At 37.8% G+C, this 23,703-nt stretch overlaps 1 protein-coding gene across 1 annotated transcript in view; it reads left to right on the forward strand.

The window, feature by feature from the left end:
- The first annotated feature begins 16,138 nt into the window (after positions 1–16,138).
- ctnna1 (catenin (cadherin-associated protein), alpha 1) overlaps positions 16,139–23,703 on the forward strand; it is a 111,039-nt gene continuing 103,474 nt past the window's right edge. The window contains exons 1-3 of the mRNA XM_048176235.1: positions 16,139–16,439; positions 21,079–21,187; positions 21,274–21,469. Of these exons, the coding sequence (XP_048032192.1) occupies positions 21,083–21,187; positions 21,274–21,469 (301 nt within the window). The 5' untranslated portion in view covers positions 16,139–16,439; positions 21,079–21,082. The remainder of the gene's footprint in view (positions 16,440–21,078; positions 21,188–21,273; positions 21,470–23,703) is intronic.

Genomic DNA, 23,703 nt, shown 5'->3' on the forward strand with positions numbered 1-23,703 from the left:
CGCTGAAAAAACCAGTGTATAGTTAATGATGCCCCAAAATAGGCAGTTAAAAAAATTAATTTAAAAAAATCTATGGGGTATTTTGAGCTGAAACTTCACAGACACATTCAGGAGACACCTTAGACTTATATTACATCTTGTGAAAAAGCATTCTTGGGCACCTTTAATGTATTTAATTATTACAAGTTTGCATACAATCCTAAGATAGCATTTCACTGTTTTTATTAATTTTGAGGAATACTGAATGTTTTTGTGCAAGTGAGATGAGTAAATTCACATTTAGTCTAGATCTACAATAACCATCATGTTCACACAGTGCACACAACACCTCTACACTTTATTTCTCTCAACATGGAGACAGGAAAGCGGTCAGTGAATAAATGTGAAAAAGTAACTTGTGTTACTTATTTGAAAAAGAAACTTAGATATTTTGTTTTAAATTGAAAAAGTAATGCATTACTTTACTAGAAAAGTAATCTGATTACGTAACTCAAGTTACTTGATGCGTTACTCCTTGACTGCTGATGTTTGAATTGGAAACACCCCTCATATTTCCTTCAGAAAATAATAAGAAAGTTTTTTTGGTGGATTTGATAATGCTTTCAACAAATGTACATTTTTAAAGGACAAAAGGCTGTTAAGATAAGACAATCTGCTAGCCTACTTATTACACGTGAATAATGCTTTGCATTTGGCTGCCGCTGTTCTGCACTGAGATTCTTAGCAACCAAAGTCTGGTTTAAAAAAAAAAAAAATCTGCTTTTCTTATAGTGTGAAAATCTACTTCTTATTATCTGACATTCGTCTATGCTCTGCTACACATTTTTATCTCTTGTGACTCACTGAACTTCACACTGCTCTGCACCAGTGTGATATATTGACATATAGACAACAACTCTTGATATTTACAGAAGCCAAAAACAAACCACTAGCAAGAGTTGCGGTGTACTTCTCCATTATATGAAGCTTCCTCATCAGAAAGCATGTGTCAAAGTAATGAGGCAGAAATTCAACACTGCATTTTCTCACTGTGGTCCGGGAGAGGTGTGACATTGTGCTGTTCCTACTGACCTATGATTCACACCGTATCGGTGCAGTGAACATGGATGACTGAACTGTGGAAACACTGTTGGTTCTTGCTTCACGTTCTATAAGAGAACATGGAAAGTTCTGAGGCTCTATGAAAGGACTGAGATAGTAAGGCAACTCAAAATGAATACATTTCTATAACAAAAAGTTTATTTATTATGTATACAAATGTCAGTGACAATTTTCACATTGAAATGCTTAAGTTGAGGCTCAGGCATTCTACATTAGTGCAATACAATATACACCAATTAGGCATAACCTTATGACTACCTTCCTAATATTGTGTTGGTCCCCCTTTTGCCTCTGACCCTTCGAGGCATGGACTCCACTAGACCCCTGAAGGTGTGCTGTGGTGTCTGGCAACAAGATGTTAGAAGCAGATCCCTTAAGTCCTGTAAGTTGCGAGGTGGGGCCTCCATGGATCGGACTTGTTTGTTCAGCACATTTCACAGATGCTCGATTGGATTGAGATCTGGGGAATTTGGAGGCCAAGTCAACACCTCAAACTCATTGTTGTGCTCCTCGAACCATTTTTGCTTTGTGGCAGGGCACATTATCCTGCTGAAAGAGGTCACAGCCACCAGGGAATACCGTTTTCATGAAAGGGTGTACATGGTTTGCAACAATGCTTAGGTAGGTGGTACGTGTCAAAGTAACATCCACATGGATGGCAGGACCCAAGTTTTCCCAGCATTGCCCAAAGCATTACACTGCCTCCACCGGCTTGCCTTCTTCCCATAGTGTATCCTGGTGCCATATGATCCCCAGGTAAGCGACGCACACTCACCCAGCCATCCACGTGATGTAAAAGAAAATGTGATTCCTCAGACCAGGCCACCTTCTTCCATTGCTCCTTGGTCCAATTCTGATGTTCACGTCCCCACTGTTGGCGCTTTCGGCAGTGGACAGGGGTCAGCATGGGCACCCTGACTGGTCTGCGGCTATGCAGCCCCACAACAACAAACTGCGACGCACTGTGTATTCTGACACCTTTCTATCAGAACCAGCATTAACTTCTTGAGCAATTTGAGCTACAGTAGCTCGTCTGTTGGATTGGACCACACGGGCCAGCCTTCACTCCTCACATGCATCAATGAGCCTTTGGGCCGCCCATGACCCTGTCGCCGGTTCACCACTGTTCCTTCCTTGGACCACTTTTGACAGATACTGACCACTGCAGACCAGGAACACCCCACAAGAGCTGCAGTTTTGGAGATGCTCTGACCCAGTCATCTAGACATCACAATTAGGCCCTCATCAAACTCGCTCAAATCCTTACGCTTGCCAATTTTTCCTGCTTCTAACACATCAACTTTGAAGGCAAAATGTTCACTTGCTGCCTAATATATCCAACCCACTAACAGGTGCCATGATGAAGAGATAATCAGTGTTATTCACTTCACCTGTCAGTGGTCATAATGTTATGCCTGATCGGTGTAAGTGCAATATATAATCCAATACAATTTAGAAGAGGGAGGAAGAAAAAGTAGATATTTAATGCATCCCGGTTTCCACACAAATATTACACAGCTCAACTGTTTTCAGCACTGAAGACTGGAGTAATGGTTGCTAAAATTTCAGCTTTGCCATCACAGGAAAATTTTACATTTTAAAATATACTAAAATTGTAAACAGTTATTTTAAATTATATTTTTAAATTTTTTACTATAGTTGATCACATAACTGCAGCATTGCTGTTCATAAGAATCTTATTTCAAAAACATAAAAAAAAAAAAAAATGTGGACGCCAAACTTTTGAACAACAGTCGTATGTATTAAAATGTGACAGAAATCACCCATTTGCATGGCTAACTTTGGTCAGTTCAAATAAGTTGCAACTTCTGCAGATGATTTGCTTTAAATTAAATATTTTGTAAATACTTCATATTGCATAAAACTTCATGTTGCATAATTTTGGTTAGTTCAAAATTAATAATAAAAAAATAATATTAGGTCAGGATTTGAACCCATGACCTCCTTGCATGCTACACAGCACCTCCTGCTGGTATTTAAATATATTTTGGTCATGTCTTATCTCACCTAGAACACCGAAAGTGAGCTAAACCATTTAAACCCAGCAAGCTATATTTCAATCTAATAGAGCTCGCACATTCACAGCATACCCGTCCCTTAGATTTGTGAAACCTTTTTAATCCTAAATTTTACAGTGAAAGGGTGTCTTTTGTCTTGAGGTGAATGCTCATAAAGGCCCTATTATTCAAATAATGAACCCATCATCATCACCAGGCTTCTAACAAGTCAGCTTTTGTGTTGATACTCATTGTCATGAGAAATACGCATGACATCATGCTATCGTAATTACAGCATTCTCTGATCCTGTTCAATAATTCTCTGCAGTTCGTGTCAATAATAGGTTGAATGAAGCAGAAGCCCTGTGGAGCAGGTTTGATAGATCTTGATCACACTGGGCTAGTGAGACCTAAATGAACTCAAACTTCAATATATTCACAGCCGCTGTATTAATCCGCACTGACTCACCAGGAGCCTATCAGAAAACCTTGCATTGACCCAGCTCAACAGGAAATGAGTCTCTCTCTCTCTCTCTCTCTCTCTCTTTCTCTCTCCAACTTCAACAATCTCTTTTTTTTCTATAAGCCACTTGACTTCTAAATAGCAAAATACTTTGAATGACAGTTTCTGTGGCAGCCTAGCATGAAATGCGGAAATGTGCAGAAATCTACGACAGTCAGAGACATGCCGGCATTAAAATCAGTCCAATTCCTATACGCAAGTCAATGAGAGGCTCTAGTTCCTATTATCGGAAAATCAGTGAGGACTAGGTCTGGTATTAATTGCTCCATGCTCTATTTGCCTCATCCCCCCATTTCTACGTATGCTTGTGGAAGAGAAAATGGTGTCTGTAACCAATCAAAGACACTTTCTTATCAGGAATGCTGACAATTTACCAACCAGACCTTCACAAGGCAACATGGAAAATATGAAACACTCAATGCATGTGACCCCTCCATAAATAGCTCATTAACTCCTTACTGCTATAAGTCAGGAGGGACATTAAACAACCTGTAAGATCATTATCTAGTGTACAGTCTATCACTGCACACCAGTCAATGCAAAATACAATTATATATCCGCGGCACTGAGCAGGAGTCAATTCGAAATCCTATAATAAGCTAAGCAGTGAAAAATGCTATTACCCCCTAGGGTCTTGTAGGAGGCGCTGCAAAAAAACAAAAAACAAAAAAACGCAATGATGGTTTATTTCAAGTTTCATCACAGTGTTCAAAGTCTCCCACTCACCTACTTCTCAATCTAGCTCCCATGTGGATCTTATAGTAAAATGGAACAGCTCCCAAGTGACGGGCTTTACGAAATAGGGCTGTGCGACAGATGAACCTAATAGCGGAGAGTGCCGGAGGCACGTTAGTGAAGAACAGGCCTCAGTTGATAAGTCATTGAGTGAGAGAATCTTATCCATGCATGAGAAATTATGTCAAATATTACATTTATCTCACGAACCCTAGAACAGACCGGCCAACTTCCATTAAATGTCACAGCTTAAATTGCTCATCACAACACAGTAGAACGGTATTTAAAGAGCCTTTAGTTCTGTTCTGTTCTCATGAATGGATGATTTAAGATACTCAGAAAAGAGCTGAAAAGTTGACATTTTCCCGCTAAACATTTCTCGCTCCAGGTTTAAGTGTGCATAATTTCTCTTGTTGCCTTTGCTTAGGAATGACATTTATATTTGCTGATAAATCTGGCCACTATTATGTAGCCACAAGGTGGCGCTCACTGGACCCCTATCAAAGACTTCAGACATCAGAGCTTGATTCAGAAATGTCAGTTAGGCTAGTTGTTAAATAATGCAAAACCATATCAACATCATTCCCAAAGGTTTGATTGAACCCCCGAAAAAACGCCCAAGCATTGCGTTAGCAGAATAGACTCTCTCCAGGGCCGTGTTTACCAGTCCACAATTGGCCTCATTATGAGAAACATCAAATCTCAGTGCGGACGGGATCACTTTATTATAATCATTAATTCCATAGTACTCTGTGAGCTAGTACTCCCAAGTTTCATTTGTATTTGTGTGTATGTTTGGGATGAAGCCCAGATTTTCTAAGGCTCTTGTTAGTGTGAAAGTCAGTGCTGATCCATGGCTTCAGGGCTGGCTGTGAGTGATGTACTCTCGAACACGGCCGCAAATGTTACTAATCACATAGCAGAGGAATGCTGTGACCATGGAAATGACTGTGCCACGCTGATAACGGCCCTCACTGATGACATCATAGTGGTCTATGTGAAACTGCAGGGATGACTCAGTAGGGTGTGGTGAAGTCGTCATTACAGACATTCTCACACAAACCCCTTCCAGGGAAAAATTCCTCTGAGCCCCCATAAGTAACTTTAAACAGTTGATTGCAATAGAGACACACTTTCTTCAGTATAACAAGGAATAATTTATCACAAGCTTTGCCTTCAAAAATATACCCGTGGATACCTATAACACATATTATGTATGCAGCCTCTTTGTGTGTAGGAATACTTATTATTTTGCATAATAAGATTTATTATTTAACACATGCAATAATTATCACTCCATCTGCAGTTTGGATGTGTTTATACAGCTAAAGTACGGTGGCCCAGTAGTGCACAACACAACGAAATTAAAAAAGCAAAAAGTTCAGAACACAACGAAATTGAGCCACAACACAATGGAATAAAGCCACAACACAACAAAATAAAGCCACAACACAACGGAATAAAGCCACCACACAACGGAAATGCTCCCGACCACTAGGGGGCTCTCAGAGCTCAGTATTGTTATTCCTTGCCAATGTTTTATAGAGTCGGCAGTGATATGAATACCACGATTAGTTTCAACAGTATATAACCACTGTATATCGACATGAAATATTAATTCAAAATCACTTGAGTGCACAATATTCATATTTATACCTGTGAATGATTTGATGCGCTACCACGGCGAATGATGAAGGGAACGTCTGCCAATTCCACCAAGTGGTTAAAACGTATAATTTGTATTCATTAAAATTACTTTTAACATTTAAAAACAGACATGTTCAAATTACAAAGCTTGTCAGTCTTACCAACAGGAACTAACACGCTTTGGAGTTTGAACATGTCTTTTTTTAAATGTTAAACAAAGTCATTGTAATGAATACAAATTATACGTTTTAACCACTTTGTGGAATTGGCAGGCGTTCCCTTCATCCGTGGTAGGGCGTCAAATCATTCACAGGTAAAATATGAAGCTATTGTGCACTCAAGTGATTTTGAATTAATATTTCATGTCGATATACAACGTTTACATACTTACAACTAATCATGGTATTGATATCTTTGTAAGACTGTCGACTTTATAGAACATTGGCAATGAATACTAATATTAACGAGCTCTGAGAGCCCCCTAGTGGTCGGGAGCATTTCCGTTGTGTTGTGGCTTTATTTCATTGTGGTGTGAACTTACGTTTGCTTTTTTAATTTCGTTGTGTTGTGCACTACTGGGCCACCGTACTAATGACTGTGTTTCTCTATTGTTTTTTTTTTTTTATTGTTTTTTTATCGTACAACAGTAAGAAAATGTCCATAAAATCAAACACTGAAAAGTATTAATATCATTATGAACTGCATAGGCCCAAGAATATGCCAAATGATTAACATGACATGCTGAAAAGGAAGCAGACAATTTTGGTTTCTAAAAGGTCTCATGAATTTTGATGGTTTCATGTTCTCGGCAGCCAGTAATTCATTGCAGAATTGTTGTTGGCACAAACCATGTTTATCCTAGCTGCAGGTGAGCCCGTATTTAATGTAATCTGGCTTTTTCTTTAGCTTATATAGTTTTGTGCATGGTTTTTGAGGATGAGGGGATCTGAAGCAACCTGTCCATTTTGGCATCCATCTAATTTGGCTAGCTTTAACCAAGTGACAGATGATTTTGTGCCAAAATACTGTTTGAATGGATGCACAGCCTGTTATATCAAAAAACAAAAAATACGGGAAGCACTATTTCCTAGCTTTTAAAGGCCTATAAGTTTATTTATTTTTCTATCCTAACTAGGCATGATAACATTTGTCTCATTAGCATTTAGCATTGCTTTTCCTATGGTGTCCTTGATCATGTAAGAACAGACCTGCATGCAACCCACCACCTGAGAACCATTAGCTTAATGCCAAAAATCTAAATTATGTCATCATTTTCTGTAACATTTAGGCCTGGTTTCACAGACAGGGCTTAGCTTAAGCCAGGATTAAACCTAAGTTCAATTAGGACATTTAAATAGCTTTTATAAATGTACACCAGAAAAAAAACATTACTGGTGTGCCTCTTGAGATAAAACAATTGAGCTGCTTTCAGTTAAAACAGCTCAAACATGCATTTTAATCTAGGACTAAGCCTTGTCTATGAAACCGGGGGTTATTGTATGAACAAAAACAGTTCAATATAGTTCAGTACAGAATTTTTATTTTAGGGTGAACTATGCCTTTTAGACACAAGCTTTTAGAGCTGAAACTGGAGCTTTATACAGACAAAGAAAGTAAAAAGATAAATTATGCAATGGAAGAAGCAGAGCTCATGGCTCTTCACTTTTGTTAACTTCAGAGGGACATTACTGTTTTAAGCTATACATTTCAACACAGCCCTCTCACCCCTTAATGACCGGTATACGTTTGAATCAGTGCAAGCTGTTTAAGACTCCACGCTGAACACAGAGGTTGTGGAAGTTCTTAATTAATGTCTAGTCCAAGCAACTAATTTAGTGGGCTTTTTCTTCCTCTAGTGCCTGAAGAATAAGAAGTCATTGTTGTTAATGCACTCTCCCTTCTTTAGCTATAGAGTTTAGATTATTGTCTGTGTTCTACCACTAAAACAGTTTCCTCCGTGTATCTAATTGGTATTACGACTACCAATTACCACTTGGCTTCTCCTGATTTGTCAAACATTTATTTATTTATTTTCATTCCAGGGAACTGCAGCGCTTTCCCAACGGGCAACAACCGTGAGATGCGTAACCTGCGTAAAATATGAATTTCTAAGGGCTAAATGAACACAGCTGTCAATTACCCCAATGCTGTTTTATGTTCCCATAAAGAGAAAATTAGAAAATGCCATATGACACAGTAAAAAACAGACAGACTAGTTGCAAAAACAACATATTGAAGAGAATAAAACATTCACTTTCATGCACCGTCATCTTTTTTGTACGGCCATTATAGGTGCGATGCACATGTTTATTTTTTAATACATCTGGCCCCATCCAATAACCTGTTTATTGCTCCTCCACTTCATTAAGCTCCAAGAAAAAAACACTTGGGTATGGCAGATTTGCTCATTATATTTCACATTGGTATTCAGTCTTGTGAAGACAAAGTACTTGTCATCCACATTGCAGCCCCCTCCTCTACCAAAATTGCTTAGCAGTGCATATATAGTCTATGTCATTTTCTCACACATCGGTTCACCCACCCTCCCCCAAGAAGACTATCAAGCACATGAACACAGCCTCGTATGACACGCAGTCATCATAACTATATCATGCATAGATGTAATCATTTCCACTAGAGGTTAAAGTATGATTTTCATGATGGTTGTATTACTCTTTCACTAGAGTGGCCTCTCTCTCTCTCTGTTGACTGATGGAGAGGATAACTTGAGACCACTATTCAAACAGAATCTGAGATTCGTTCTGCTCCAAAGATGAATATTACAGTCTTGCATAAAATATAACTTCATTACGATTCCAGCTAAAATCTAAAACTCAATGCAGCGTTCCATTATGAATTCTTAGAAAATACAAAATAAATTAAATGACTATCATCCACTTGGCTCTATTCTAGAGCACTATGCCCTCACCATATAAACTGCTGAAAATGTAAGATTATTACTATTCATGCTACAGCTCGCCTGGGACTCACATCTCAATAACTTCCTATATGAGTCAGACCCACTTGCGCTGCACTCTGCACTGTTCTGAAGGGAAAAAAATTTCATACCAGCTGCTCATGTATTCACTTTTTTTATTATTTCTTACGCCCTCTTTTTCATATATAGATTTATAAGAAAGGATTAATTTTACCATGAGATTAAATCAAAATTAATAATAAGTCATTTAAACACAAAAAAGAGTTGCTTAAGAAGATATTTTAAACTGCCACAGCCAGGGGTGAGCCTGGTCAGTACCTGGATGGGAGACCTCCTGGCAAAAATTGGTTGCTGCTGGAAGAGGTGTTAGTGAGGCCAGCAGGGGGTGCTCATCCTGTGGTCTGTCTGGGTCCTAAAGCCCCAGTATAGTGACGGGGACACTATACTGTAACAAGCACCGTCCTTCAGATGAGATGTTAAACTGAGGTCCTGACTCTCTATGGTCATTAAAAATCTCATGGCACTTCTTGTAAAAAGTAGGGGTGTAACCCCGGTGTCCTGGCCAAATTCTCTTCATTGGCCCTTACCAATCATGGCCTCCTAATAATCCCCATTCATTGAATTGGCTCTATCACTCTCTCTCCTCTCCATCTACAGCTAGTGTGTGGTGAGCGCACTGGCGCTGTTGCACCGTGGCTGCTGTCGCTTCATCCAAGTGGATGCAGCACACTGGTGGTGGTTGAGGAGAAACCCCCAATATGATTGTAAAGCATTTTGGGTGTACAATTGTACATAAGAAAGTGCTATATAAATGCCTCATTGATTCATTAATTCATAAACTTAACCAAACTGGTGTTGGATGTTGGCAAACTGGCCACCAAGCCTGACCATCTGAAATGTGTTCAAAAAAATCATAAAACAACCAACAGACCAGCCTGGGAGACCAGTGGAGACCGGAAGACCATCTTAGGATAGATAGATAGATAGATAGATAGATAGATAGATAGATAGATAGATAGATAGATAGATAGATAGATAGATAGACAGACGGAGATATAGACAGACAGACAGACAGACAGATAGATAGATAGATAGACAGACAGATATACAGACAGATAGATAGATAGATAGATAGATAAATAGATAGAGATATACAGACAGATAGACAGATAGATAGACATACAGACAGATAGATAAATAGATAGACAGACAGAGATATACAGACAGATAGATAGATAGATAGATAGATAGACATACAGACAGATAGATAAATAGATAGATAGATAGACAGACAGACAGAGATATACAGACAGATAGATAGATAGATAGATAGATAGACATACAGACAGATAGATAGATATAGACAGACAGACAGAGATATACAGACAGATAGACAAACAGACAGACAGATAGATAGATAGATAGATAGATAGATAGATAGATAGATAGATAGATAGATAGATAGATAGATAGATAGATAGATAGATAACAGACTCCGCCCCTGGAGGCCACCGATCAGCCACTCTAAGGATGAGCTCCTGAAAAATTATAAAAGATTAAGCCAAAAAGTAAGACAGAGAGTGAGATAACGACAAAAAAACAAGAAAAAACAGCAGATGAACACCTTGGACTCGGGTAAAGACTGATTTTTTCTCTAGAAAATATATTTTAATAAAACAAAGAAGACTGGAAGCTGTGGATTAGCATCTGGCTGCTGGATCTCCACTATAACGCCTAACTGCAGTTTTCCCTCCAAAACGCTAAAGGATTTTTTAAAGGAGCTACAGCTGAAAAACTTCACACAATTGTTGATCTTCACTTGCTAAACAGAGAGGTGAGCACTTTCTGGCAAAAAACTTTAACAAAAACTGTATATTTTGATTATATTCAAGTGAAAACTCTCATTATTATAAGCTAAAAGCTAAGTTAAGCTGGCTGCAGTTTTGGCTCAGTGCCCAGTCTGATCAGTCTGATCGCCATGGCGACCCCGGCGCAGGCAGAGTGCAGGAAGGTTTCTTACCCAGAGAAGTGCAGAAGTGTGCAGGCCAGAAAAAAAAACACAAAGAGAAAACTCTCAGAGACAATCCTGATCTTCTGTGTGCGGACTACATTCAACTAAATGGGAAAAGAATTAAGAACAACCTCATCTTCTACACCACTCTGATTACGGCATGGAAATCAGCCATCTGTGAGGAATATACGCACATTTTTAAAGAAGGAATCGGTCGAGGTGGAAGATTAACTATATGCAAAGATGAAATGCTGGACACAGACAACCCCATCCTCACCATAACCTACTACACTAAAGGCACCTTCCTTCTTCAAGGCAATGAAGCCAGCCTAAACTCATTCGAGGAGACTTTCCCCCTGCTGAAGGCCAGAGTCGAGGAAGAGAGAGACGAGCCTCAAGCAAACGGCACAGACTCTGAGGAGGAAGACCCAGTCAATCTTTCACCTTCACCATCTGACCGTCGACTGAGAGATAGTTTAGCTTTGCTGGAACTGGACTTCACTGAATTCAGAGAACACACTCAACTCAAACTCTCAAACACACACAACACAAACATGTTCATCCAAGAGCTCAAAGATGAACTCAGGCAGCTGAAGAATGACACCAACTCCTCCATCACTGAACTCACAAGAGCTCTCAGAGAACTGAAAGAAGAAAACCAAACTCTCTGCACACAGATATGCAAGCTAGAGGAGGACAAAGAGAGAAAGGAAGAGAACTTCTCCAGACAGCTGCAAGAAATGAGAGAGCAGTTACAGAAAAACACAGAAGACAACACAATTCACCTCAGCACAGCTCCTACTACAGACTACACAGACAGTGAGCCTGCCACAAACACACAGACACCCGCAGAAACACACACATCACCTGCCCACCCTCCTGAACCTGATCCAGATGTTCTTCTCCTCATGGACTCTAATGGAAAGTTCTTGGACCCACAGAAACTCTTCCCACATCAGAAAGTCACTGCAAAACGATGCAGCACAACAGGCAGCCATCTACATTCCTCCAGCAGAATCCCCTTACCATGATGAGGAATATCTGAGCAACCTCCACACAGAAATCGGCCATTTCCAGGCCCAGGGAAATGTGCTGCTGTGTGGAGACTTCAATGCAAGAACAGGATCTGAACCTGATAACATAGATCCAAAGGGCAATGAATATGTCTTTGGCCAAAAACCCCTGAGCCTCACAAAAAAATCTCCCACCAAGAAACAGCCTTGACCAAACTGTAAATAAAAACGGTAGAGAGTTAGTGCAGCTCTGCCGAGCCTCGGGCCTGTACATTCTTAATGGCAGGATCAGAGGGTACTCTTTAGGGAGGTTCACGTGTTGTTCAGGTCTTGGAGCTAGTGTAGTTGACTATGCCATCACTGACATGGACCCTTCCTCCTTCAGTGCATTTACTGTCAAACAGCAAACTCCACTCTCTGACCATAACCAAACTAACATCTATATCAAAACTCATCACACACTAGAACAAAACAGGCTGGAAACCTGCAAAATGTATCAGGTCCAGCAGAGATACAAATGGGCTCCAGACAGCCCAGACAAATTTATCCAAGCCCTCAATTCGGAAGAACTACAAAATTTAATAAATACATTCATTAATAAGAAATTTGAAACAACTAAAGATGGTGTTAATTTGGCTACAAATGAAATAAATTACATATTTAAAAAAGCAGCACATAGAAGTGAATTGAAAAAGAAAGGCAAAAAATATACTAAAAATACCCCAAAAGATGAAAAATGGTTTGACTCAGACTGCAAAACATTAAGCAAACAACTTATAAAATTATCAAATCTGAAACATAAAGAACCAAACAACACAGACATCAGAACTGAATACTGTTCAAAACTAAAACAATACAAAGACACAATTAGAGTGAAAAAGCAACACCATCTGACCAAAAGTTTACAGGAGATAGAACATTCAATAAATCAGAATCAGTTCTGGGATATGTGGAATAATATGAGCACAACAAAACCACAAGACCTACCAATACAAGATGGAGAAATCTGGACAAAACATTTTGAAAATTTATATAAAGAAATCCCACCAAAACAACTCAATGACAATTATAATCTGATCAACCAAAATCTACAAATTTATGAAGACACAATTAAAAATAATCAAAATCCACTCGACTTCCCAATTACACATGAAGAATTAACAAATAAACTCAAAAGCCAAAAATGTAAGAAATCTTGTGGTGCTGACAGCATTCTGGGTGAAATGCTAAAACACAGCACACCTGAGCTGCAGACGGCTGTGCTCAAATTATTCAACATTGTTACCCCAATTCATAAGAGTGGGAATAAATTGGACCCTAATAATTTCAGAGGCATTTGTGTGAGCAGTAATCTGGGGAAGTTATTTAGCAGTATTTTAAACAATAGAATTGTAAACTTCCTTACCGAACACAATGTGCTGAGTCCGAGTCAGATTGGCTTCCTTCCAAATCACAGAACTACTGACCACATTTACACCCTACACACCCTAATCAATAAACACGTAAAACAGACCAAAAACGGAAAAATATTTGCATGCTTTGTCGATTTCAAAAAATGTAGTTTATAGTTTAAGATTATATTTGGCACGACGGATTATATTACAAACTTTTACAAAGTGGTGTAGGGGGTAAAGCTTACGACATTATTAAATCAATGTATTCGAACAACAAATGTGCAATACGAATTGGCAACAAACATACAGAATTCTTCAGCCAGAAGACAGGAGTGCGGCAGGGCTGTAGCCTGAGTCCAACGCTGTTCAACATTTACATTAATGAACTAGCGGTGCAGCTGGAACGGTCTACAGCTCCCGGACTCACTCTACAAGACAAGAACATCAAGCTCTTGCTGTATGCAGATGATCTGGTGCCAGGGACTACAGCAGCACCTGGACCTGCTGGAAGACTACTGCCAGAACTGGGCCCTGGCAGTGAACCTCAAGAAGACCAACGTTATGGTCTTCCAGAAAAAGCCCAGATGTCAGGAACACAGATACCAGTTCAGTCTAGGCAGCACCGCCCTAGAACACACGATGCAGTACACTTACCTCGGTCTTATCATCACTGCATCGGGGAGTTTCAGTATGGCAGTGAATGCTCTCAAAGATAAAGCTCGAAGATCTCTATATGCCATCAAGAAAAAATTCCAAAACTTTGAGTTACCAATTCCAATCTGGTGTAAAATCTTTGATAGTGTGATTCAGCCCATTGCGCTGTATGGAAGTGAGGTTTGGGGTCCACTCAGTGATCAGAGCTACGCTAGATGGGACAGACATCCAACAGAAGCCCTACACACAGAATTCTGCAAAATGATCCTAAAATTACAAAGAAGAACACCCAACAATGCATGTAGGGCAGAATTAGGCCGATTCCCATTGATTATTAATATGCAAAAAAGATCCCTCAAATTCTGGATGCATCTAAAATCAAGTCCCACAGAATCGCTACATTTTAAAGCATTACAAACCCAAGAACTGAACCCCGAAAAGAGTCCCCTCAGTCAGCTGGTTCTGAGACTTACTAACCTGACTAACTCTACTAACACTAACCAGTCTCAGACCAGCACTGCTTCTCCAAACATCAAAATAAACCAAATTTTCAAACAATCTAAAAATACATATCTGGAACATTGGGATGAGGAAACTAAAACACAAAGTAAATTACAATTCTATCGAACTCTGAAATCAAATTATGAATTAGAAGAATATCTCCAAAGTGTCAAAGACACAAAGCAGAGACGGATCCTGACCAAGTACAGGCTCAGCGAGCACAGTCTAGCCATCGAGACCGGCAGACACAGAAAGAGCTGGTTACCCAGAGAGCAAAGGGTGTGTGTTCACTGCAGGACAGGCGAGATCGAGACAGAGATGCACTTCCTCCTTCACTGTCAAAAATACATATCAATTAGAGATCTCTACTTCACAAAATTTTGTAACGTAATAAAGAACTTTACTGCCATGAGTGAAGTAGAACAAATAAAGTTAATATTAGGAGAGGGACCGACAGCAGCACTGGCTGCGAGATACGTGTGGATGTGCCACAGCCTGAGAGACAGCAGGTGAATGTGTGTAAAGTGTGTGTCTGACCTCAGTGTGTTTCCCTACCGTCCACCACAGTGACCCTCCGTACATGTGTGTGTGTATATATTTGTTTAACCACTGTGGTAACAAATGTTCAGACATGTTCTATTGTGCTACACTGTTAATTTAAGTTTAAGTTATGTTGTAATATTTGATAGCATTATAATATTTGATATTATTTTCTTCTATTATACAGATGTTTTTATTATTGTTTTATGTATGCTTTGGCAATATTGTATTATTTACAGTCATGCCAATAAAGCAATTTTGAATTTGATATAGACAGACAGACAGACAGATAGATATAGACAGACAGACAGACAGACGGATAGATAGATAGATATAGACAGACAGACAGATAGATATAGACAAGACAGATAGATAGATATAGAAAGACAGACAGACAGACAGACAGATATAGACAGACAGACAGAGAGATATAGACAGACAGACAGACAGACAGACAGACAAATAGATATAGACAGACAGACCGATAGATATAGACAGACAGACAGACCGATATATATATATATACAGACAGAGAGATAGATATAGACAGACAGACAGACAAATAGATATAGACAGACAGACCGATAGATATAGACAGACAGACAGACAGACAGAGAGATATAGACAGACAGATAGATATAGACGGACAGACAAACAAACAGATATAGACAGACAGATAGATTGACATCTTTCTGTCTGTCTGACTAGATAGTCTTGTTTGTCTCCTTTTATCACAAACATTTAAATAGCTCATTCTACATTTTTATTTAAAATAATTCTTACTTATGTATTTGTCTTTTTTCTTTATACAGTATTTTATATATTGTCTCTTGATGCTTAATTTATGAAGCTATGATTCAAATATAAAACAAATTTAGCCAACAGTTGTTGCCATGCCAGTAAATAAAGCACAGGAACTGAGCTGAACTGAAATAGTAGAGAAAGAATATGCACATTTCGCATTTTAAATTCAGTCAACAACCATGTAAAAAGTCCCTTCACACCTTTTAATCTTACATCATTGTGTTTTAATGCCCCCCACTGCGCAGTGCTCATTCAGCTGAACTTTTCTCGAGTTCTCGAGCCACTCCCAAACACACCTGATAACAGACTGACTGCTGGGAATCCGCCATCATACTCCTCCTCATTGAACTCACGGGGAAAACCGAAACTCCTCCTAAACACTTCACGAACTCTTCCATTTATCACTCGACCGGCTCTTTTAGTCAAGTTTTAGTGGATTATATCGTTTGGCTTTTGTTTAGCCGCTGGGAGGGATTATAACACACGGAAAAAAAACTTTACCACAGTATTTTAAAGTCTCATCCCTCCATTTTGAATCTGATAGGAATTTCAACAGTCTGGTGAGTAGGTTTTGCTTTTGTCTAGGTAGTTTAAATTGCATTATTTTAATTAATAACTCATAGAAAAGTGAATATACCTCATAATTGGTTCAGTATGTGTCTGTTTTGTGAATACAAGATAGACAGAAATGCGGAAGTGGGGTTTGTGGCTACATTGTTAGCTCGTTTCCCAACTTCATGGAATGTTTGGGATATTTCTCTCTCTATCGTTTCATATTTCACTTAATAAACACCCTGTTTTTTCCTTGTAAACGTCTTGTTAATCACCCTTTGACGAATTTAAAAGCGTCTCGAAAGGACAAAAAAGTCGATAACTTCTTGAAGTATTAAATAGAAACTATCCTGGAAACTTTGGTGGGGAATGCTAGTTAGCCGTTAGCTGCACGTCTCGTATCAGGACAAATGTGTCGGGAGTTTTCATCTTGAAGGCGTTTTATTTAGAAAAAAACGGGACATTGAAATGTTATCGTATGTGTTTTGTGGATTATATAACATTTTTTTTAAAGTCGCCTATGATTATAGGTTAAGGCGTTTGAGAAATATAAAATCCATTCGAGGAGTTTAGGGCTCCGCCTAAACCACAAACTAGGGATCAGGCCCTTCCTGTGAGTTATGCCCTTCGCAGTTTAATAATACAGGATGCAGACACTGTTGTCTACTGAAATAACAATGGTTTGTCTACCAAAAATGCAATACATATCATGAAAACACAGCCTGACAATATTTTTCTCTAAGCCCATTGATATGTAAAAGATAATGTACAGTCAGATTATGGTCATTATGGAAAAGTGAAACTACATCATCCCGTTTATTTCACGGCTACTCACCAAATAATTACTTGGACAGGTTTTTAACATTTTGGACAGATTTTTTTTAAATTTTATTATCTTACCTGTAAATTACCTCAATGTTGTCGCAAAGGAAAAAATATTTAAAATGAAGCAATCGATAACGCAATATAGCGCCAGTTTGAGGGAGTTGGTGGTGTGACGCAAGACATGAAATTAGCACCAGTTTCAGTTACCCGGATGGCTTTTTTGAAAAACAAATTTACCCCCCCCAAAAATAATAAAATAATTAGATAGTATTTAGTCTATTAGGCTCTTTCAGGCCTTAAAATGAATTTAGATAAACCTGTATTGTTTCCCATCAAAGATTGTTCTTTGACAGAAATAGAGAATATTCAAGTTAAACACCAATTAACATCTCTGTGTAGTAATTTTGTAAAAATGAAAAACAAATGAGTCAAAATTGAGCCAATTATTGAGAAAACAAAAAGAAATTTAATTTGTAGTTAATGAGGAAAAGTATCTATATTTAGGAAGGTATTATTGTCAAAGACGAATGGTATATATTCTAGATCTGTATATCTTTATCATTTGATGTGCCTCCTAAGGCGATTAAGGATATAGCTAAGGTAATTTATGACTTAATTTGGAGGAAAAAAGCTGTATTATTTAAAAAAGGAGGTAATTTGTAAGACTAAAGTGGGGACTTGTTCATTTTTCTTGGTACATTTAATGACAATTTCAAAATTAAATGGTTGATAGTTTATGAAGAATAGAGAAAATCTTTGGAATCTATTTCCTAATTATTATTTCATACTCTTGGGGGTATTTGCTTTTTGTGGAAATGTAATTTTGCTGTTGACAAAATTCTTGTTAAATTGGCCAGTTCTCAGAGATGAGACCAACTTGCATGGAAATTGGTATTGCACAATTTCTCACAGTCCAATTATTTCATATGGAGCAACAAAGACACATATTTAAAAACAAATCACTGTTCTGTCATACTTGGTTCAATGAAGGGAATATTTTAATAAGGCAGTTGGTTAATTCCAATGGATGTCTGTTGTAATATGCTAAATTTCTTTAAAGGTGCCCTAGATTATGTTTTTAAAAGATGTAATATAAGTCTAAGGTGTCCCCTGAATGTGTCTGTGAAGTTTCAGCTCAAAATACCCCATAGATTTTTTTTTATAAATTTTTTTAACTGCCTATTTTGGGGCATCATTATAAACGCGCCGATTTTATGCTGCGGCCCCTTTAAATCCCGTGCTATCCGCCCACAGAGCTCGTGCTTGCCTTGAACAGTGCATAAACAAAGTTTACACAGCTAATATAACCCTCAAAATGGATCTTTACAAAGTGTTCGTCATGCATGCGGCATGTATGCGTCGGATTATGTGAGTATTGTTATATTGTTTACTTCTGATTTTGAATGAGTTTGATAGTGTTCCGTGGCTAACGGCTATTGCTACACTGTTGGAGAGATTTATAAAGAATGAAGTTGTGTTTATGCATTATACAGACTGCAAGTGTTTAAAAATGAATATAGCGACGGCTCTCTTGTCTCCGTGAATACAGTAATAACCGATGGTAACTTTAACCACATTTAACAGTACATTAGCAACATGCTAATGAAACATTTAGAAAGACAGTTTACAAATGTCACTAAAAATAATCATGATATCATGGATCATGTCAGTTATTATCGCTCCATCTGCCATTTTTCGCTATTGTTCTTGCTTGCTTACCTAGTCTGATGATTTGGTTGTGCAGCTCCAGACGTTAATACTGGCTGCCCTTGTCTAATGCCTTTTATAATGTTGGAAACGTGGGCTGGCATATGCAAATATTGGGGGCGTACACCCCGACTGTTACGTAACAGTCGGTGTTATGTTGATATTCGCCTGTTCTTCTGAGGTCTTTTAAACAAATGAGATTTATATAAGAAGGAGGAAACAATGGAGTTTGAGACTCACTGTATGATAAATTCAATTTTTCATTCGAGGGCACCTTTAAAAAGTTTCATTTACCGGTTATTGTTCTTGACACAGTTTCAAAGAGTGGTGTTACTTTTAAAGAACTTTTAAAAAACACTGACAATGTTGATATTTTAAAACATCAATGTAACAATAAGCTTATGCTCTTTGTCTTTTCCTGAAGCAAGATTTTTTTGCTCTTCCTTATTTGGTGACATCTCTTGGGACAAAGCATGGAAACTGAAAAATAAGTTTTGTATCAATGAAATTAAGGAAGTGTCTTACAAAACACTTCATACTATATATATATATATATATATATATATATATATATATATATATATATATATATATATATATATATATATATATATATATATATATATATATATATATATATGAAGAGTTTCGTAGCAAAACGAGATAAATCCGTTTTTTTAATTTTTCAAAAATCTTGTTTTTTGGTTGTGCATTCCAATTAATATCAATTCAACTGCAGTTGGTTTGTTTTGATTTAAACCTTCATAACTTAAAAAATACAGCTAAGTAGCACCATAAAACAAAATAATAACATGATAACATAATAATAAACATGTTTTGACAAAAATGTTAAAAACGGATTTATCTCGTTTTGCAACGAAACTCTTCATATATATATATATATATATATAATATATATATATTACACACACATATGTGTATATATAATAAATGTATGTGTATATATTAGGGGTGGGACGGTTCAGATTTCTCACTGTTCGGTTTGTATCACAGTTTTAGGGCACGGTTTCGGTACAGTTATGTGCTATGTTCAGGGAAAATAGGACAATTGTCAAATAAAGATAAATAAAAACATAATCTATAATAAACTACAAGAAACGGCACAAATAAATACATGAGAGCTAAGATACAAATAAAATAAACGATGCTTTTCAGGTTTTTCAGGTATCAAACAGCTTTCAGGTACAGAAATTGAATAAAGTAATCAAATATAAAATAACACTACAGATAAACTTCTTTGAATAGTTATTATTGAATGTCTTACGGTTGTAGAACAACATGAGGGTGAGTAATAAATTACATAATTTTCAATTTTGGGTGAACTAATCCTTTAACAACCTTGTTGCTCACAATAGGTATGTCTTTAACTGTCTTTAACGGAGTAAATGAATGGTATATTTACATCTGGAATCTGACTTATGCACTCTATTGGAATGTAAAGAATGCTAATTGATGTTTTAAAATATACAAGCTTGAGTTCCAAGTTTTTCTGACGGTAACAAACCAATTCTATCTAAATAGCAATATTTTCCACCAAATTGAGCCTGTATATATGGAAATTATTCTTATTCATTTTTAATGTAGTTTTTTATTATAAAAGTACTTATGTATTATTCAGTTTTCTTAGGCCGAAGTTGAATGTCCTAACTTTTTATAGGACACATTTGAATTCAAAGGTTTTATTTTCAATGCATTGGTCATGCAACACTGACATCGCCCACTTTGTCTGCATTCCCTGACCTATATTGCAAACAATGTCCATTTAGTCTGGCTGTCTAGTGCAGACAGACCCCTGCAACAACAGCAGAGCCCTCAGGGTGGGCTGATTATCCCTGTCCTTCAGTGCAAGATTGCTGATTAATACAACTGTGGTCACCGTTTGAATGGAAATTAGATGAGTGGGCAGCAGAGCTACTCCGATAGAATGAGTATGGGTTTTGGTTAACAGTGTGGAATATTTACATCGTTAGTGAATGCAATGACTAAACGGGAGTCTGTCGTGTGACATTTGATTTGATAAAAGACACAGCCCCAGACCACTTATTTGTCTCACCACCCTTCTTAATCCATTGATCTTTTTTTTTTTCTCCTTAGAAACATGACGAGCATTAACACAGCAAACATCAACTTCAAATGGGATCCCAAGAGCCTGGAGATCCGCACACTGGCTGTGGAAAGACTGCTTGAGCCCTTGGTTACCCAGGTCAGCCTGCTTTTTCAGTTTTCACCTTCAGTTGCTGTAGTAATTACCAAAATCAGTTTTCCTTAATTTTTTTTCATCATTTGCAGGTTACCACACTTGTGAACTCCAGCAATAAAGGCCCATCCAACAAGAAGAAGGGGCGCTCCAAGAAGGCTCATGTTCTGGCAGCCTCTGTAGAGACAGCAACCCAGAACTTTCTGGATAAAGGGGAGAAGATTGCTAAAGAGAGCCAGTTCTTAAAGGACGAGCTGACTGCAGCAGTGGAAGATGTCCGTAAGCAAGGTATGCAAAAAAAGAGAAGGCTGCTAACTAGGGCTGGGGTTGACATCAGTTTGATGAACCATCATCAATTTTTAAATTTTAAAGGGATAGTTCACCCAAAAATGAAAATTTGATGTTTATCTGCTTACCCCCAGGGCATCCAAGATTTAGGTGACTTTGTTTCTTCAGTAGAACACAAATTATGATTTTTAACTCCCAACCGTTGATGTCTGTCAGTCTTATAATGCGAGTCAATGGTCACACAATTTATAAGAGTCAATAAACATGCACAGACAAATCCAAATTAAACCCTGCGGCTCGTGACGACACATTGATGTCCTAAGACACAAAACGATCGGTTTGTGCAAGAAACATTATTTATATAATTTTTTTTACCTCAAACACCACAATGTCCAACTGTGTTCAACTGCGGTTAGTGAGGTCTGATCGCGCTCTCACAACGGAAGTGATGTCTCGCGCTTATACATCAATGCGTGCGAGACATCACTTCCGTTGTCAGAGCGCAATCAGACCTCACTAAGCGAATGCTGAACGCAGTTGGACATAGCGGTGTATTAGAGGTAAAAAATTATATAAATACTGTTCGGTTTCTTGCACAAACCGATCGTTTTGTGTCTTAGGACATCAGTGTGTCGTCACGAGCCACAGGGTTTAATTTGGATTTGTCTGTGCATGTTTATTTGACTCTTATAAATTGTGCTACCATTGACACACATTATATGGCTGACAGACGGCAACAGTTGGAGTTAAATCAAAATTTGTGTTCTACTGAAGAAACAAAGTCACCTACATCTTGGATGCCCTGGGGGAAGCAGATAAACATCAAATTTTCATTTTTGGGTGAACTATCCCTTTAAGATCAATCTTTTATTTTATGCTGATTTCTGGTTGTGTAAACAAGTTCACTAAACATTATTTGTAGCGCCTCACCATCTAACAATTGCAATAAGTTTTTTGCTGTTACTTTTGATATGAAACAAAGTTTTGGCTTTCAAATTCTATTTTATAATGAATTTACGGACCATGTGAACTGATCATCCTCACCTCATTGCTACTAGTTATACTAGTATATATGCTAATTTATACCAGTTATAGTACTAGTTATATAACATCAGAAGGTATATTGAAACAAACAGTACAACTTACCGAAATGCATTCTGTCTTGTGTAGTCGCTCAATCAGTTTCAAGCATGTAAAGATGTCAATACAACAGCTTGTAAATAACATGTCACACAACATTACATTTATCTCAGGAAAGCCATTCAATATATATATATATATATATATATATATATATAATATAAAAAAGATAAAATATTTGCATTGTATTACTTAAAATGCAATATTTGACCTGCTAGTGATGTCTTGTATACATTCAATCAAATCATTATCAGATAAAAATTATTTTTTATGAGCTTGTGAATCAGTATCGATTCGTGAAATCTGTGTTAACAGTCTTAGTGTTGACACTATTATAAGTGTTCAAAAGTGACTGCAGCCATTGGAACAATTACAGTAAACGGGTGAATATCCTAATTTAAATAATGGCTTTAATCAGTGGTTTAATTTTCGTGTTTTCATTATCTGTCTGTGCTTATCTGCATGTGTGGATGGATTTTTGAATTAAGAGGGCTTGGCTTGTGCTATCAGAGTTGCTGCTATCATGCAGTGGAGTGTGTACTTCCCCCAAGACTGTTGTCCAGTATATTCCCTCATGTTGTTCGTCCTCATTACAGAACATCACTGGTATCTCTGCCGTGTCTTCTTGCAGAAAGAGGATGGAGAAGGCAGGTTAATAGAAGGGTTTAACCCTGTCAAATTGCACGACTCCTCATTTTTTCATGCCTTGTTTGCCATGCATTTTTTGATTAAAAATCCTGCTGATATTGATACGTGGGCATTGCTGCACTCTAGTTGGACTCATTTCAATATGATGCGATAGCCTCATCATACCAACATGAGATTGGAGGCCTTCAGTTTGCGGTGCAAAGTAAATTTGCCTGGCATTTTTGACACTTATTGCTAACTAATCCTAGGTATATGGCTATGCTCTCTGTGCTAAGGAGGGATTGTCACATTCATTAGTGAACAGCTTGCCTTGACTTGCTGCGCTGATCCATCAAGATATTTTTATTTATGCTCGGTTGCCAAAAATGAGAAAACAAGCTCAAAACAACTTGCATATGTACACGGAGTCTGCCAGTTGTCAAGGGTAATGTCAGATGTGGATAAGG

This window comes from Megalobrama amblycephala, linkage group LG23, assembly GCF_018812025.1.
Source record: "Megalobrama amblycephala isolate DHTTF-2021 linkage group LG23, ASM1881202v1, whole genome shotgun sequence".
Lineage (NCBI taxonomy): Eukaryota > Metazoa > Chordata > Actinopteri > Cypriniformes > Xenocyprididae > Megalobrama > Megalobrama amblycephala.